General features: G+C 41.1%; 1 protein-coding gene across 1 annotated transcript in view; it reads right to left on the reverse strand.

The window, feature by feature from the left end:
* ttc7a (tetratricopeptide repeat domain 7A) overlaps positions 1-19,486 on the reverse strand; it is a 54,927-nt gene that overhangs the window by 8,898 nt on the left and 26,543 nt on the right. Inside the window, exons 16-19 of the mRNA XM_062430838.1 lie at positions 16,872-16,988; positions 14,849-14,961; positions 14,153-14,287; positions 10,130-10,332 (exon numbers count right to left, since the gene is read on the reverse strand). Of these exons, the coding sequence (XP_062286822.1) occupies positions 10,130-10,332; positions 14,153-14,287; positions 14,849-14,961; positions 16,872-16,988 (568 nt within the window). The remainder of the gene's footprint in view (positions 1-10,129; positions 10,333-14,152; positions 14,288-14,848; positions 14,962-16,871; positions 16,989-19,486) is intronic.

A 19,486-nucleotide genomic window follows, 5' to 3' on the forward strand; every position in this document is an offset into this window, starting at 1 on the left:
CCTTGGGTGTGGAGCACTTGAGTGTGAGTATCCTTTCTGGTTTCTCTCCATTGTGATTGATTCTGGCAAAGAGTGGGCCCAAATTGATGTCTTTCAAATACTGTAATTTCATCCGCACCACTTGCGGTTATGTAGATTCAGAAACGTTGTTCCCGTCATCTCCAGTTTTCTCTAAAATTGCCTGTAACCGTCAGTGGTGATGGTAATTTAAACTTAATCTTCAAATACTAGCTCACTTTGGTTGCTAGTCTTCATGCAGATGGACAACATGTTATGGCTTCATATGACTGAAAGACTTGATATATATGATGAATATCCAGTGATTTGATTTTAACTACATGATCTCAACATTAATTGCAGGCACTCTTACTGCATTACATGCACTCTGAGTTTAAATGGACGAAGCACAACTTGTGTTACTCCACCTGTGTTACACCACGTAAGCTTCATCATATCAGTATAAGTGTTCAGCAGTTTTAAGATAAACTAAGCTAACAATGTTCTGACGCCATACTTAATGTTCAGACATGAGGTTGATCTCATCTCACTGTCTGAGAGAAAGTGATTAAGTGCCTTGGCCAAAATGGTGAACTCCTGTGATTAAGTATCACTTGATGGAGAATGAGGACATGATTAAAGGAATGATCAACAGGACAGATTTGCAGACAGTGTGAGAGATGAATAAGAATGACACAATGAGGAATAAAATGGTATTAGGAGTTAGGAGTTAGGAGGTATAAGGAGAGTGAACAAATGTGTGTTCAAGAACATTCAGATTGCTACTGAGTGTTTCTGGCATTACACTGCTAAAACTGGTATCTATTGGTTTTGCTTTAATTACTCCCAGCCATCTGTCTACAGTTTTACCTCAGTTGATCTCATCAAGCTTGGCAGCACAGGTTGGTTTCTGATTGTGCCATTAAAGCACAACTAAATTGAGCTGAGCCAAACTGAGCAAGTGGGCAGTTTAGTTTTCATCTTTCTTTCAAGTTAAAGTTAAGTTAACTTGAAATGCTTCACATAATACACAAGATTTAATTAAGTGTATTTTGTATCAGCATCCTGAGTATCACAAACACACCCAACAGAGATGTGATTATGGAATTGATTAGCTTTGAGGAAATGAGTTTTTTGTTCTTGGATGTCAATTGATATTATTCATACTATTACTGTGCAAAGACAGAAATGAACCCAGTTTGTAATATTTTAATGTACCAACTACAGCCATCACAGACATTTATTTATGGCAATAGTAGTTGTTGGATAACTTCTTTATTAACAAAAAACTTTTTCTGCTTCAAGTGAGTTTTAAAACTTTTAATTACATTAATTAGTTTGCATTTAAATACTTTGAAACAAATCCATCTAACGTATAAAGGAACACGCTGATTAGAAACTATGGGCTTTACACCAATGCCTGATTAGATGTCGATCCAAACTGAACTGACCAGATACCAAGACAGATGGCTAGCTAACTACATTCATACATGACATAAGCAAAATCAAAATGAATGACAGAATGGTCATATGGATTAGTTCCAGTAAATAAAAAGCACATAAATCCATGTCTTCTAGACAGTCTACAGACAGCTGAACTCTAAATTTAGATTTGCAATCTGCTGTTGCCAGCCATTTTGCTTACAGAGCTGAAGAGCTCTGACTGACCATATAAAACCAGAAAAATAGAATAAGGTTATAAATAATCAGATCTAGGTACAATATTAGAAATTATGTTGCATTTTTAGTTTAGAGATGATTAAGCATGTCATAGTTCAGGTTCATAATAATGTGGCTGCCAGAGGGCTTATATGTTACCCAATAACCCTCTGTTGAACCCCTGTTAGCGAACATCTACTACACACATACACACAGTGTAACCCAGTGGCCTAATGCCCTGCCATTGAATCAGGAAGGGAGCTTCTACCTGGGTTTACCTCAGTGGCTGTTGGCTTCAACAGGCCTCATATTTTACATATTGGCAAATGTTCTTATTTGTGAATTCTTGCCAAAAGTTGAATGAGAGGATCAACACCACTCTTAGAAGTCAGTTAGACTTAAAGCTACAGCAAGCAGCTGGTAAGCTCATTTTAGCATGCAGACTGGAAACAGCTATAACACCCCCCATAAAAATCCAACTTGTCATTATTACACTTCTGTTGTTATACCAGCAAGGTATAATATGTGAATTTGTGACCTTGAGAGGTTCTGGTAAGTGGATTTTATTTCTGCTGGTCAGAGCCAGGCTTGGGGTTTCCCCTTATTTCCAGTTATGCTAAGTTTAGCTAACCGGTTGCTGGATATAAACAGATGTTCCTAGAAGTTTAAGTGTTGGAGATTGAGTTTAAGATTGGAAAAGTCCACTTCAACCACACTGTCTGGCATGATCACATATATTATTTAACAGCCTTTTATTGAAGTTATATGATGTTTACAATGAGACAAAGATCAAAAATCCAAGACTCCACATTTTTTAGGCTGCACCATCACATCAAATGGAGAAGATATTTTTGGAAACCTCACTAGAATTCAAAATACATTGACTGGGCTGCTGGCAGGTTATACTTGAGTTTAAGAGGTTAAAACCTCAGAGGAACACTTTCCCTTAGCCAACTGTCTGCTGTTTAGTTTTTGTTGGTGCGATATCATATTGACCATTTATGATACGTCTAGAATCGATCACTCTACCTCTCTACAGATTAGAGGAGATATATAAACATAACAGAATAAAAGTCAGCATGGTGCACACATGCTTGCACATACAGAAGAAAGAGCCGTGGAGGAAAGGAAAAGGAATACAAGCAGGAAGGAAGGGAGTGTGAGCGAGCGAGGAAGAGCTAAACTGGGAACAATGATTAGTGAGAGGAAGATAGAAGGAAAAAAAGAAAGAGGCGTCAAAGAAAAAGGAAAAAATAAGTGAGCCCAGATGAGCCATACATAGCAACGGAGGCACCAGCCAAATCCCAATCGTCTTTCTGTTTGCCCCCCCCCCCCCCGATTCTTTTCTTCCTCTCTCACACTCTCCTTCACTCTCTATCTCTCTCTCTCTCTCTTGTTATCAGAGGTCTTGCTCAATAGAATATATTTCCCTCGTTGCTAGGCAATCCCATAAAGCGGCGAGAACGAGCAAAGTGTTATAAATAATGTATTTGCATTATCTAATCAGCTGACAACCACCCCCATCCACACAGAGAGAAGAGAGAGAGAGAGAGAGAGGCAGACAGACACAGAGAGAAAAAGAGAGAGGGAGAGAGAGATGGGGGGCATTTGATAATTGGAACGCGATTAATTCAATGAGCGCAAGTCCTCGTCCTTGAGAGTATGCATGCATATGTGAAGCTGTGTATGAATATGCTTCTTGTTGGAGAGGAGGAAAAGTAAAGTGTGTGTGTGTACGTGTGTGTACGTGTGTGTACGCAGTTGACTCAGAGCAGGAGGGATGAGATGTGGAGGATGTTGGGAGTGGGTCAGATTCATTTCATACCATTGCTCCAAGCAAGGTTGGGCCGTGTTTCAGGTTCAGCTACCCATCAGAAATGCACACACACGCACCACATGCCACACATACACACACGTCAGCCAAACACTTACCATAATGAGGTTAACAGCGGAGACAGCCAAATGTGTAAAAAGCTGACATGGCTAATAACATGATAGAGGAACAAATAAAAGCTTAGATTTAGCCAGTGGGCTGTAATGAACGAGAAATTAAACTAGATATCTGCAGCTAACTGTTAACGCACACACACACGAACACACACATACACACACTTAAACACACACACAACATACCGTACTCCTATACAGTTTTCCCTCACTACCACACCCTCATCCATCCAAAAATACCAGCAGCTGACCAGAGATGTGAGTCACTGTCTGATCACTGCATTTCCCCCTCTCTCTCTTACACACACACACACACACACACACACACACACACACACACACACACACACACACACACACACACACACACACACACACACACACACACACACACACACACACACACACACACACACAAAAAGCCATGTGGACATGGTTGATGCTTATATGTAGAGCTGTGGTGAGTAAAGTGGTGTGTGGCATATAAGGGAAGATGGTGGTTGTGTGTTATGTACCACACCGCAGGGGCTTGTGAGCTTCTGTGTGGCTTCCAGTTATGGGTTTCCCTTACTCACGTTTCCCTTTTCCCCCCCATCTGCTGCGGCCACTGTGGAGACAATTACGCCTTCACTCCACTCTGGTTGGCCTGGGTGAAGCCACGCAATGCTTTCTAAAACCTCCAAAAAAGTCCACATGTACTATCAGTGCTTTGTAAGAGTAAATTCAAATGTCGGTGTCAGCCACATTCTTTCAAATCTACAAGAAATTCGGGTGATAACTGTCACAACAATGCTCCTACTGTATTACAAGAATATAAGCTGCACGAATGCTGAAGCTAAATGTGGAGTTTAACCTCTTTGGGGGAAATGTCTGTTAAAAATGGACCAAATACCTAGAATATTTCCATTTGATGTCATGGAGAAGCCACAAAAACCTAGAGCCATGTGTTTGAATAGTCCACTATGTGAAAGCAGTGCTAGTAGCTTCAAGGAAGGATTGGAGCAAGCAGATACAGAACATATGTCATACTGTCATACAGCCTGGTATGGGTGTAGGTATGGTAAGTTATCCAAGTGAGATGAGAAGATTGATACCACTTATGTCTGTGTGCTAAATTTGGAGCACCAGCCTGGCGGTGGTTAGCTTAGCTTAGCATAAAAACAGGAATGAGGAAGAAACAGCTAGCCTGGCTATGTCCAAAACTTCAAAACTCCCAGTTAAACTAACAAGTTGTCTTGTTTGTATTTATGGTGGTGTACAAGAGTTACAGTAGTTGTTTAGCTCTGCTTCCCTGTCTTTATGCTATGCTAAGCTAAGCTAATCGCCACCCAGGTCTTGCTTCACACTAAACAAGCAGGCATTAAAGTGGTGTTAATCTTCTCATGTAACTTTCGAAAAGAAGGTTAATAAAATGCATTTTCCAAAAATTTTCTTTTAAGGAAAAACGCATACTTTGAGTGGAAAATTGACAATTTTGGAGATTAAAAAACATAAAAAATTGTTTTAATTTGGCAGGATGAGCTTCTATATTTTATATTTTAATGATTATGATTGAAATACAGTTAAAATTCTGTACAAGAAAGTATATATAACTTGTAACTTGGGGGTTTCCAATACTGACTAATGGTCACAACATATTTACACTGAGTCAATACAAGAACCTGCACATTCCAAAGACCACACCCGTGACCTAGTTCTGTACAGTGGTCTCAGCCCTGACAACTTTGAGTCTAAGGATATCTGTGAGTCAGATCACAAAACAGTTTTACTCAGTGTGATTTCATCCTGACTATTAATCACAATGCACCTGTCTTTTGGCCTTTTTTTTTGACTCTGCTAGCATGTTCTCTAGGCTTCTGGTCTCCCTTTTTAATCACACCTGTCAGACTGCCCTGGAGCCTGTCACACTCAACAAACACAAAAAGTCACAGCAGCTCTTGCTAAACAGATCCACCCAGGAATTAAAGAGAGAATGTAGAAAAAACAAAAAACAATTTTAATTCTTTTTTACCAGGACAGCATGATATTACTTATTTTACTCATCTTCTACAACTCACATTACTTGTGGAGAACCGCAAGGTTCAATTTTAGGTCCAATATTATTTTCTATCTACATGTTTTCTATTCTCATTTCTATGCAAACACCAAACAGATATACCTTTGACTGAGATCTGGTTGTCCCAAAAAGGCCAGTCCCTGTTGTAGATTGTGATGTCAACTCTTGGTTGGCAAAAAACTTTCTTTAACTCAATAACTCAAAATTATAAATCATATTATTCAGTCCCCCAAACCCTATTAATCCCATTGAGACTGGCCTTTGTCTTTTGTCTTCTAATATAAAACCTGCTGCCAGAAATTTGAGCGTAATGTTTGATTCAGATATAAGCTTTGAACCACAGATCAAAAATGTTGCCCAGTCCTGCTTCCTTCCAAGAAGAGCAATATTCAGAATAAAACCGATGCTTATTTTCTCTAGACTTGATGACTGTAACTCGCTCCTTTCTGGCATAAACCAAACAAGCACAGCAGCTCGGCTTCTTACTGGTTTTAACAGACATCGCATCACTCTAATCCCGGCTTCTCTCCACACGCTCCCTGTTCAATTAAGAATTGTTTTTTAAGATTTTACTGATGACTTTTAAAGTACATGAGCCTGTTCCCAGCCTTAGATCCTTAGATGGGGCCCTTCTGGCTGCTTCAAAGTCTAAGTTTAAATTAAATAGGTGACCATAGTTTTGCCATCAGGGCCTCTCGGCTTTGAAACAACCTGCCTGAAAAGATAAGGCTTGCAAAACTGCTGAATCAGTAACTTCTTAAAACCCATATTTATAGACCTGCTTTTATGTAATGTCGTCTTTTTATTGCTTTTATTCTTTTTATTTTAATTTTATTTATATTTTCATTTATTTTCTTGTATATCTTTTACTGAGTATCCTGCTTTTACTTTAACTACAGTTTAACTGAAAACTTAAATAAATATTTAAAACTAAACCATATATGTTTAAGTTTCAATACAAATAGAATAACTGGGGAAATACAATATTATAATGGAATGCTGAAATCGCTGTTGCATTCAAGTTCTTAAAAAATGTCACTTTGTGGGAGCTGAGGAGGGGTCTGATGGCCTCGTGGTTATAATATAATATAGCCACAATGCCCCCAATTCAATTTTTGCATGTCATTCCTCTCTCTCTCTCTCTCTCTTTCTCCCCCTATACTGTATTTCCTTTCCATATCTAAACTGTAAGCTATCCTATTAAGGCAAAATGCCCAGAAAAATAATCTACATTTTTTTGAATCTCTAGAGGCCTCACAATGGTACAAGTCACTGCCTCATGGCGCGTCTGTGGGTCCATACTAATTCATAGGAACTTCATTGTGAAGTCACAGCAGTGCATCTTCTTTTATCTGCAGCCCTAATAATAAAAGATCTTAAGGACATTCAAGGAAAGTACAGTATGTACTTTTGCAGTATAATAGCTCAAGTGTAAGAATATCAACCAAGAATATAATCAGAATTCCCCTTAAGGCACAGCAGAATAAATGGGCCACCGGCACACAAAGTGTCCACGGCAGATACAGTATAAAAATAAATGCATGAAGCCAGAGCCACAGAGAAGCAGCAACTGTAGGTTATATTCTAGCAGGCTGATGCAAGCCAGATATATGGGAAGCGCTCCAAATAAAATGTCCCACACGCTGTCCCACTTAGGCTCCGTCGGAATGCAAGGATACAACTATTTACTACACTGATCCATTAACATGTCTAATACATAATGACACAATATATAGTGTTCTTTATAGCTGCAATTGTATATTTTGGCTTATTAGTGCCTTTGACGTACACACAAATACAGTACTGTCAAAAAACGTCCACATGTGTGTCAAATCCATGGAGAAAATAAGTCACACACACACACACACACACACACACACACACACACACACACACACACACACACACACACACACACACACACACACACACACACACACACACACAATCATGCCGAAATACATGCACATGCGCACACACATGGAGAACACATCTGCCCTGTAAGAGACCCAGAGTACAACATTGCCAGCTGGCTTTGTTTCAACTTTTCACCCCCTGGGATTGGTTCTCCCACAGGCCAAATATGGAAGAGACGCGTACCTCTGTCTACCCCAACGGGACTGCACTTCTACACACACATACGCACACACACGCACACGCCCGCCCACCCCCCCACACCCCACACACACACACACCAAAGTGCACACAGTAGGAGCAAAAACATTAGCCTTATGTGGTCACAGGTGGCCAGTACTTTAGTCGAAGAGATATCAACCTGCACATCTTTGGTCACTATGGAGACCGAAAGAATTGTAGTGCATGTGTGTCAGAGTGCCACGACGAGTGTCTTGGATTTGAAGAATATCCCTCCCTGTACCCTTCACCATGACAACAGAGAGAGTTCAAAGGTCAGAGCAACTATGGTTAATCCAGTGGATCATCTGGAGGACAGACTGGGAGAGAGACTGAGCAAGAGAGTGGGTGGAAGTGGGCGAGAGAGGCTTTTTATAGTGTGGAATTTAGAGCTTCAACAATATTATATTATATTATATTACATTTATGAAATGCATGTATTTTGTTTCAGTGACTCTTGGTGCTTTGGCAATATTGTTGTTGCGACATTGATGCCAATAAAGTAAATTTGAATTTGGATCTGGTCAGATGAAAGAAATGTGGAGGAGTGATCAGGAGAGCTGTATTTGTGATTTTGTTGGTTATGGACCAAAGATTGCTTCTATTTTCTGAATAAACACATCTCAGAATATAACTGCACTATAATGTTATGATTAAGACCATAATGATGAATCTTGTGCCCGGTTAAATTGCAGCATAAAGGAAAATGAGCTGAAATGACAGTGACAAAGTGCAGCGCTGCACACAGGAGAAAAACAGTCATGATTACGAGCAGCTGATATCACTACTGCAGGCTAGCGAGCTAATATTAGCAGCTGGTAGCTCACTCGTAATTTCTGTTAAATTACTCAACAAAAACACAAATGTCATCAGCTAACGTTAATGTGCCTTTTCAAAAGAGATTACACTTAATACTACATACACTAAAGCTGATTATACGAGGCTAACCACTGAATTTTTTAAAGTAATAAAGGGAGGAATTTGTTCAGTTCCACCAGCAGCACATCTGATCCATCTTAATGAGGTATTGATTAGATATTGATTAAGCATGCCAGGACACATTAAGCCTGTGAGAAGAATCACAGATATTTTCCAACTGATATTGATTAATACATACTACTAAAGCAAAGATGTTGTATCTACATGTTACTCAGTGTATGATCGGGTTGTATGAATATGAATCTTCTGACTAATATTATTTGAAAATTAAAAAGTAAATCACAAAACTAAAAAAGTATAAAAAGGTGGTTAATTATGTTTTATTTAAGCTAATAAATTATTACCATAATGAGGTTTACATATCTTTACCAGTGTGTTTATCACTGTTTAGTCAGCTGAATGTATGCATGGTTACTGTGTGTGTGTGTGTGTGTGTGTGTGTGTGTGTGTGTGTGTGTGTGTGTGTGTGTGTGTGTGTGTGTGTGTGTGTTTGTGTGTGTGTGTGTGTGTGTGTGTGTGTGAGAGAAAGAGATGGCACAATTTAATCTCAGACAGTACAGGATTGGTGTATTGGTGTATATACTGTGTAATATACTGTATGAGTGTATCGCAAGCCAATGAGCTACAAAAATGTGCTGTTTCCAGTGTGTGTTAACATGTTTACATGCCAAGTTATAGCATCATAAGAGGTTAAGTTTCTCTGTCTCTGAAAACATTCTTCATCAATTTCTTTGCGCTTTCATAAATGGCAGCAAACTCTTTTCCTGTGATTTAGATGAAGACAAATGCAATAAAACCACTTCTTCCTTCCTTTGTTGTATTATTATGCAACATCATATCCTTGTATCACTGTCCTCCACGCAACAGTGACATGTCATCATTTTTATAAGACACCAGATTTAATGGGTTGAGATGCAATAACTTGGCATGTAAAGATCTTGCATGATGACACGCGTGTGAAACTACATGTTCTTAGCCAACTAGCTGAAGTGTGTGGCGAATTGAATATTGTGTAAGTTTTAATGTTAAAGTTTTTAGTGGATTTGAGGAAAATATTTCATATGCGTGGGAGTTTGTGTGTGCTAGTGCATGACTGCTTGCGTGAGTCTGACTTGACTCTGAAGTCCTTGCGTAACATAAACTGTAATGTGATTGAGTGAACTCAAGTAAAGCATTTCAAAATGTGTGCTTGGATGTGTGCGCATATTTGGACAGCGTCTTACGTCAATGGTAATTTAATAGAACTCCAGTAAAGCAATTAAAATATATCAGTGTATCTAACGCATGTCGTGTGTGTCTGTATGTGCGCACTGACCACTGACTGTGTGTGTGTGACACTCAACAGAGCACAATGTTACATAAATCCTAATTTAATTTAGCAGCCTCTACGGCTCTCACCATGTGCACCAGTATGCGCTCTCCTGTTGGATGGATGGCCAGAGCCTCGTCATACAGGCCTTTGGCTTCGTCCAGTTGGCCCCGGAGCTCAGCCAGGCGGCCCTGTTGCAGCCTCACTGAGTGCGAATTGGGGAAGAGCGAGCTGGCCTCTGCTATGCAAAACTGGGCCTCCTTTAGCCGGCCATCCACCATGAACAACTCCCCTATAAGAGAGAGAGAGAGAGGAGAGAGAGGGAAATAGGAAGTAAGAGAGGTCGGTAATGGAGAGAAGATGGGGCAAAGGGAGAAAAGAGGAAGCAAAAGGGAGTTAGGGGAAAAAGAGTAAGAAAAGGAGAAAATGAAGGAAAGATGGAGAGAAGGAGGAGAGAAATGTATTAATCCCAACAGTAACTAAAATTGAAAAAGATGACCTCACTGTGGGTTCACTAGCATCATGTTAAAATGTAAACTGTGCGGTGCTCAAATACACAAAACACTACACTTGGATGGACACACACACACACACACACACACATATAAAGACAGCGTGAAAGAAAGAGTGGGAGTAATGTAGTGCCTGGGAAGTCATGAAACTCTTGCCTAAATATGGCCATCTCATACTAAAGCTGCCTGCCTCCTTTCCCTGCTACTGCTGGGAAGATGAGGACAAACCCCAGACACACACACACACACACACACACAAACACACACACACACACACACACACACACACACACACACACACACACACACACACACACACACACACACACACACACACACACACACACACACACACACACAGAATCACGCCTACAAGCACTACATTGTCCAATAAGACATCAGACCAAGAGCTGATTAAAGGACCCTCCCCTGAGGCTGGAGCAGACCAATGACTGGACAGGACGCCTGCTCAGGGAGCTGTCAGTCACTCGAATGAGCGGACGCTGGGTCAACACCCAGAGAAACCCTGAGAAACAAAGCCTTCAGCTCTATACACTGACACCACTGGCACTGTGTGTGTGTGTATGTGTGCGTGTGTGTACAGAGATTGTAAACTGAGTTGTGCAAATACATTGTATGCGCTGTCTGCTCCTGAACGCTGTGTGAACCCATGTGTGTGTTTGGTAGCGGATGTTTTGTTTGTTTACCTGTGTCTCATAGATGCACAGATGGGAAATACTTAGTGCGTGCATGCTACCTCTGCGAGATGAAAAAGAGCCATTTCCCAGCCTCGGGGTTTGCTTTCATGGCTTCATTTCGGGGAAAAAAGGATTCAGTGAATGCTGGCTGTAGTTATGTAAGGCATTTCCCTGCTTCTCACCTGAGCTCCCAGAGAAAAAAAATGTATTAGATCAGTGCATGCAGTCCTTTTATATGTCTGCAGGTATGTGTGTGTGTGTGTGTGTGTGTGTGTGTGTGTTATAGTATAAACCGCCTTTAAAAGAGCCTTGTGTGTACACTTTTTCCTATGTGGCTGATGAGGATGTGAGATTGAGAGAGGAAGTGACCGATGAGAGGAGGAATGCTGGGAAGGAGAGGGGGAGACTGGGACACACACACACACACACACGCACAGTTTAGTTCAAATCAGCAGCAGGCATGTTCTATTTTGTCTGTTCTCAGCAGAGGAACAGTGCGGGTTCAAAGGTTGGACATAGAAAATAACCTTCAAATTACAACAGGCCACAGGGGACGTGACCCCCCATGCATGGCCCCTCCACCCATCCCCATCCCCGGCAGCCAGCTAGCGTACTGTAACACACTGGTATGCTGCTCTTTGCATCACTTGCTCTCTCTTTCCGAGTCTCTCTTGGCCGCTGTGTGGAATTTCTGTTCCCATTCTCGCACTTCATCCACTCCAGCTGAGTGGATAGACGTGGGGTTGTTCCGCGCCGAGCATCTCTGCACTCCTCTCCCTTTCGTTCTCTCGCTACTCCGCTAATGCTCTGCTCTCTCCTGTGAACTTCCACAGGCAGACTGAAGGCTGAAGGGGTGGAAGTAATAGTGGTATGCATCACTGCCATTCTGCCCTTAATAGAGCAGCGGTCGCATGTATGCAGGTACGGTGCGCACTCCTACATAAGGTACGCAGTATTCAGCCGGACAGAAATGATTTCTATCCAATAAATTGTTAAAATCTTGTCTTGTTTGTGGAGGCAGAGATAGCAGAAAAATGGCTGCGGTAATCACGTTAAATTATGTAGTGTTAAACACAAAGAAGGTTACAAAATAGCTCATCTACAGCAGTCACTGTTTTGTTGTATAACTACTGGATATCTTTTATATCACAGGGTTTTCCACACACTAATTCCTGTGACTGCAGCATTCAAAACGTGAATAAATGTGTGCTCACGCTGCACCAAAGTGCATAAACAATGTCTCGTTCCCCCAGAGAGACCGAAACTCAGCTGAGCTTGTAAGCAGGTCAGTAAGCTGTGTAAGATAGTCAGGCTGCACCGTTTTTTTTATAGTAGCATCTGCACAGGACAGTCTGTGTGGAGAGGATTTTCATTGAAAGAATGCCATCAGATATTCTAATTTACATTTTAGTCGATCTGGATTAGTCCACAGGCATCATTTTCTCTATAGCAGCATAAAAGGGTTTGCAGTTAGAGAGGGCTTCCATCCCATCCCTGCTGAGGACGTAACTATTAAGGTATGTTGGAGTAATATGCTTAACAGAATGTACGCGTGGTCCAAGAATTGATCCCTGAGGCACACCACATGTTCCCTCTCCAGCTGACGAGATTAAATTGCAACTTTCCTGTTTGACATATGGGAGGACAAAAAAAAGAAAAAGAAAAAAAATCCACAGACACTGAACAGATGAGAGAGGTGGGATTATCAGTGTCAAAGACCACGGCGAGGTTACATAAGACCAGTGTGGAGCACTCTCCTGAATCAGCCATTGCAGGACATCAATAACTGGTTGGTCACTCTGAGAGCTGTTTTGCTGTTTTGTTGTAAGTTCATTAAACTTTTCTTGCTGTTGTTGCAAAACTACCTTGCACATGATTTTAGTTATGTGAGGTAACTGTAAGATTGGCCTACTTTTTTTGTACTTTGTTCTTTCAGTAGCAGTCATAAACAAGCTGATTTAAAGGTGCAGTGTGTAAAATTTAGTGGCATCTAGCAGAACAGACATCTACATAGGGAGCAGATCCACTTCCATGGAGGCCACCATGAAGCACCACCATGTTTCTACAGAAGCCTAGAATGGACAAACCAAACACTGGCTCTAGACAGTTAAAAAAAAAAAAGTTTAAGGCATTTTTTTTGCCTTTATTTGTAAGTACAGTAGTGGCATAGAGACCGACAGGAAACAGGGAGAGAGAGGGGACAATTTGAATTAGGGACGCTGCCATTATGTGGCATGTCCTTAACCCACTCGACTACCCAAGCGCTCCGTAGACAGGGCCTTTTGTGAGTTTTGTGGTGTGAGTTGGGGGTTTTTTTTGGGGGGGGGAGTTAGATTTAGAAATCCTACACACTGCATCTTTAAAATGATCAAACGAAGATCCAAATAATGGCAAATTACTTCAAACATGGAATAAACTAGCACATACCCAATAACCTTATTAGAAGATGATCTAATATATGAAACTGTCTGAGGGTATCCAAAGAAATTGTCAAAACAACCGTTAACCATGTTAACAGACTAAACATCCCATAGATGAGGATTAAACTGTTCTCTAAGTATTGATTTGATACATTTATGGGTGTAGTCTTCTGTAGTCTTTGTCAGCTGAAGTCAATATCTTGTTCATTTTGCACTTGTCAGAGGGATTATTATTCATGAAGCATAATCACACTGGGAAAGACAAAACCATGGAATCTGATTACAGTTGATTGCCAAAAGTGTCCTCATAGAAGAATTACAGCTGTGAAGTATAAATACAACCGCAGAGTTTTCCTGTCCCGTCAGCTCAACGGCAAATCAACTGACTCTGCACCCCAATTGAAAATGAAAAGAGGGTATCAAATCACATTTTTTCAACATTTTTAAAAATATATAATAGGTCATGTATGCTGCTGTCGTACCAGCCTGCAGCCAAATGCGTTCCAGGGTGGCCCAGATGTACATGGGTCCTTGGCGACGAGACGAGCTGATGTCTGACACTTCTGAGAGTGCTGCTTCCAGACGTGACACCGCAATTGAGGAAGGGCTCAGCGAACCTGACAGTGAAGGGACAAGAAACACAAACTGTTAGAATGATGGCACACATTGAAAATTGTGGTGACTTTTTTTAAGGAACAGTAGGAAACTAACTCCTGTTTGGTAAATTGAATACATTAAAACAGAGTGAATTACTTGGAAAAATTATCTTGATTCAAATATGTAGTAAGACCAGCACCTCTCTGACCAACAGAACAGAGAGGTGCTGAGAAAAACTATTTTCTTTTTGAGTTCATTTTTCAGTAGATTTCCTGTGACTCAATGACTCCCCTGATCCTGCTAGAAACACAGGTGTGGTGGTGAGTCAGATCACTGCTATTTACACAGCACATCTGCTCCCCCAAAACTGGGTTGCAGACAGTCAAACACAGTTTTAATCCAGGATAGGTCATATGTTGGTGATTTGGACTGACCTACACATTCAACTTTCTCTCTGCTATTTATGCCCCCACACCAGTGGGAAAAGCAAAATGTGTTTAATTTAAAATAATCAATACAAATATCTAGAGTTAAAGTTACAGTTGCCTATAAGAGAGGATTTAACTAGCGAGAGTGCAGACCGGTGGAGACGTCTTGGAAGTCAGGCAGGGTGAGGTGGATGGAGGGTTTCCTGGCTCCAAGGCTGACTTCAGGCCTCTCAACCACTGGTATGCTGCTGCTGTCATCTGTCTCACTGCAACACACATGCAGCACATTACAGTACAGATATATGTGAACTAATCAAAACTGCAAGTACAGATACACATATACATATCATGAACCTTAGAATTGTAATTTTTCTGAATTATTGACAACAAACTTTAATTAATCCATTTTATGGCATTGAAACCTATTCCAAAGTCATTCCCTAACTAACTAACTTCATTCTCTGTTCTGTAAAGCCAATCAGGGATTGGGTTCTACACAGGAGGACCAATCAAATTCCACCATTTTACTGTTCATTTTCCTAAATTACAGCAGCTAACAAGGATGTTATGCACTATGACAGAATGGTAATAATCACAATATTAATGATAACCTGGTCACTTTCCTCATTGTGATACATACATGTGTGAATTTAAGGATGCATAACATACATTTTTCCAAAATGTAACTACAAACTTTATAGTTAAAATCATTGCCGCCACTTTGGTCTCGCGTCAGTGGCCTAATTCCTCTTGATGTGTGTTTTGTAGATCAGCAAATATCAGGTCAAAGTTCAATTTAGTTACACTTAAGCCGCTAAACCTGGCAGAAAATCAGTGTAGCGCACACTGTGTTCGCTAACTCAGAATTGGAAATTATCGCCTTGCTCTGTACAGTGTCGATCATGCACCTAAATCCCTGTCACTGACACTGCTCCGTGACTGAGGTCAAAGGAGCTGAAAAAGATCATGAAATTGTACAGAATCACAAGTTTTGAAACCTCGAAATTGATGATTTGACAGTAAACTGATGTTCTGACAGTAACTCTAACACACTACTGGGTTCGTGCATGTTTATAACTTGTATACAGTGTTGACAGCGACTACATTCACACAGTGATGACCCTCGAGCTCAACAGGCTGAACATTAAAAGCAAATTTGGAAGCAGAAAAGATCAGAGGAATGCCAGACAGAGCAACAGAAGCAACGAAAAAAAGAAGAAAATAATAAGAAGACAATGTATCAGCAGAAATTGTTTGAATTTAATGCATTGTTTTGAATGTCTTCCCAGCCAGCATGTCCATGTGGGCCCCATTAGGGTTAAATTTGGGCTGCAAATATGTGTCCCAAGTGGGTTTGTCTGCAGTTTCCATGGTGACCCCACCTGTGTTTGCCCATATGGGCTTCAAGTGGGTTCTGACTGGGTTTCAGGTGGGGCCCAACAGGGTGAGACCCATATGATTGCCGATATGGGGTCTAAGTGGTATCGGAATGGACCTTAAATGGGGCCCATTTAGCCAGCCCACATGAGCTTCACATGTGGGGCCTAAACAATATGGGGCCCATACAATTTGCCCTGTTTATGCCCATGCCCACTTACATCCCTTATGTGGCTCATACAGTCAGCCCACATGGGCTTCACATGTTGGGCCCATGTTACTGAAACCATGTGGGATCCGCAAAATCTGCCCAGTTCAATCCCATGCCAACTCAGTACCCACGTAGCCCGCACTCTAAATAGTTGTATGTGCTCATGTATCTTCTATTTTAACGGCCTTCATTGATTTTGTGTAGTTCAACAAAATAATAAATTCCTGTGAAAAGAAAATGTGATAGGACTTTGATATTATACATTGATAATAAACTTTAAGGTTTCTATAAGCATGATGATTATTTTACCTGCATTTCAGTTTTGCTGTGATGTGAAAACTTTTAAGCTCAGTATCTCGAAACCAATCAGATTGCAGATAGGTTCTTATAATTCCATGGTCATGAGATATATCAGAAATACACGTGGGCATAAACATACACGCACACACTGTTGGGTAATCAATACCACAGCAGCCAAAGCCTCCCTCTTCCAGCTTCATCATGCGTGACGGTAAAACATGCATGAGCAGTGAGGTATCACACATGCTACGGTATATGATAAACAAAGAAGCGCATATGCACACTCACTTGGACCGGCTGACATCATAGCGGCTCTGCCAGCATTGCAGCATCTCCTCACAGGTCTGCAGGGCTGCAGCTGGGCCAAACAGGGCCTCTTCCAGTTTAACCTTTGTGAACAGCAAACTAGACCGGAAAACACACAGACAGGCATGTTTGTTTAATCTTATGCCGCTTTGTCATTGTTTTATTACCACATCATGTGCTTACAGTATGTACACCTAAAACACATTGACCCGATACACAATATATGCTGTTTTTGTGCCCGTACAGAAATCAAACTGTAAACTGAGTAAAGTCGCCCAGAGGTATGTTTAGTTGGACTGAAAGCTAGTCAAACTTGTTCTTATTGTTACTCATCACATTAGCTATGAACACACAACATCTTCAACATTCTCAGAGTGATTCAAGTGGACTATAGGCTTTTCAACAGGAGTCAGTGTCTCCTACTGAAACCTGTTCTGCAGAAGTAGCTGATCATTTCTCATACTGCCGACAGCTGCTTATTTGGTTATAAAAATAAAAAGAGCATGTAAATCTGCACTTATGCACACAGTTATGTCTCAAACGCTATAGTTAGTATTTGAGCTTCTACAGTAGCTGTGTAAGTGCTCAGGACTCATCAACATTTCACTGATGCATGCGGACGGAGGCACACGTGGATCAATAGGAAACATAGAGAGGGTAAAGACTGTCATCAACAATAAGCTTTAAGTGTGTGTGCACTTGTGTGTGTGTGTGTGTGTGTGTGTGTGTGTGTGTGTGTGTGTGTGTGTGTGTGTGTGTGTGTGTGTGTTGCAGTGTGTTGAGAGGTTGATGAGTAGAGGCCATAGAGTGTTTCCGCTCAGCCCTTTTAGTTGAAGACAACTGGTTAAGTGATGTAGGAGTCTCTGATGTGAACGCGTCCATGTTTGTATGTGTGTGTGAGTGAGTGAGTGTGTGTGTAGTAATTGCCAGAAGGATGCAGTCTGTCATGGGCATCACTCATCCATGAGTGTGAGGAAAAAGAGAGAGGGGGGAAAGAAAGAGAGACAGGGAGACCGCCTGCCTAGCTGTCCACTGCCTGCTTGTTGTTGAAGGCTCCTCCAATTATTCTGTACTCCTCCTGTCAGGCGGGTGGGGAGGAGGGGGGGGGGGTTGGGAAGGGAGGGAAGGAGGAACGGAAAGGACAGAAAGGTGGATGAAAGGAGGGAGGGAAGGTGAGGATCAATAGCGGAGCGAGATGAGCTCGTGTCAGGGGAGAAAACTCTCCGTGAAATGCGCCTCGTTACCGACTCACGGGTCGGTGGACGATTGGGGAAAGGGTGTGGGGAGAAGATGGAAGGATGTTGGAAAAGAAAAAAAAAAGAAATTAGGAGAGAAAGAGTGTGTGTGTGTGTGTGTGGGAGGAAGGGGCTTGGATTTCCTGACGTGTGGATGACAAGTGCTGCCAAGGGACCTTGTGTTAAGGATACACCTGCCAGTAAGGGTCCACTGGACTGTGTGTGTGTGTGTGTGTGTGTGCGTGTGTGATTGTGTGCGTCTCTAGGCTCCCCATTACCACTGTGGCAAAGCATTTAGAAGCATTTTTGAAGGTGTAAACCCATCCTGGTGTTGAAATGTGACAAGGTGTATGTGTGTGGGTGTTTATCATTTGTACAAAGAACCGACTTCTCTCTCTCTCTCTCTCTGTGTACTGAATGTGCAGTCTTCATTCTTGTGTTAAAGCACATAAACTGAGTTTACTGCAAGTTCTCAAATAAAACATGGTAATCAAATGGCAGAGTCTCAAGTAACATCTGTCTTTGTTGTTGTTGTTGTGTTTATTTTGAATACAAATACTGCTATCATTCATGAATTAATTCCAATCTAATCCCTTGCTGTTTTTTCTGTGTTAAGCTCCCATCAATAAAAATCTAAACTTCCTGCAGATATTTGACATTTAAAGTCTACACTGAAATGTGCAACCTCCCCCTAAAAAATGTGACTGATTTGAGAAATAAATGCATACATTTTCTCATTCTAAAAATGTACAGTATGTGGCAAAAAATGTCCAAACATGTGGATCACATAATCACATAAGAGCTACATTCTTTTCTTTTAGGCTGTGTAGGATGCATAGCAATGTGGAAGTATTTGAGGAAATCAGGTGGTATTTTGTATCACATGATGGTCTGTATGTGGAACCTATAACGTTTGCATGACTGAGGCCTTGAAATTTCAATGTCCTTTTCTTCACTCAGTATTCTGTTTTTGTCATGCATCTGTACCCATCTGGGGTTGGATGTGCACTCTGTCTGCCCTCTTCACATTAAAAAAACGATCAGGAAAGGCAGGGATTATGCCCTTAGAGCCTCTGGATGGCTTTTAATTTGAAATACCTGTGCAGGAAGTGGAGAGATCCATTGACATCAGCTCAACATGAATCAAAAGTAGAAGTTAATATGAAGAACAGGTATAATGAGGAATAAAGGCCTGTCACTAATATAAGCCTGTTTCAGATAAAGGCCTAGTTTTCTCTGTAGGTGAGGGCACTGATGTTTAAACCTACGTCTCTGCAGTTTACTCACATTGCAAGTCTTTACAACATCAATTCATTGTGCACATCATAATAAGCAGTCTCAAACTGATTTAAGTCATCCAAG

Source organism: Scomber scombrus, chromosome 12 (assembly GCF_963691925.1).
Source record: "Scomber scombrus chromosome 12, fScoSco1.1, whole genome shotgun sequence".
Classification (NCBI taxonomy): Eukaryota; Metazoa; Chordata; class Actinopteri; order Scombriformes; family Scombridae; genus Scomber; species Scomber scombrus.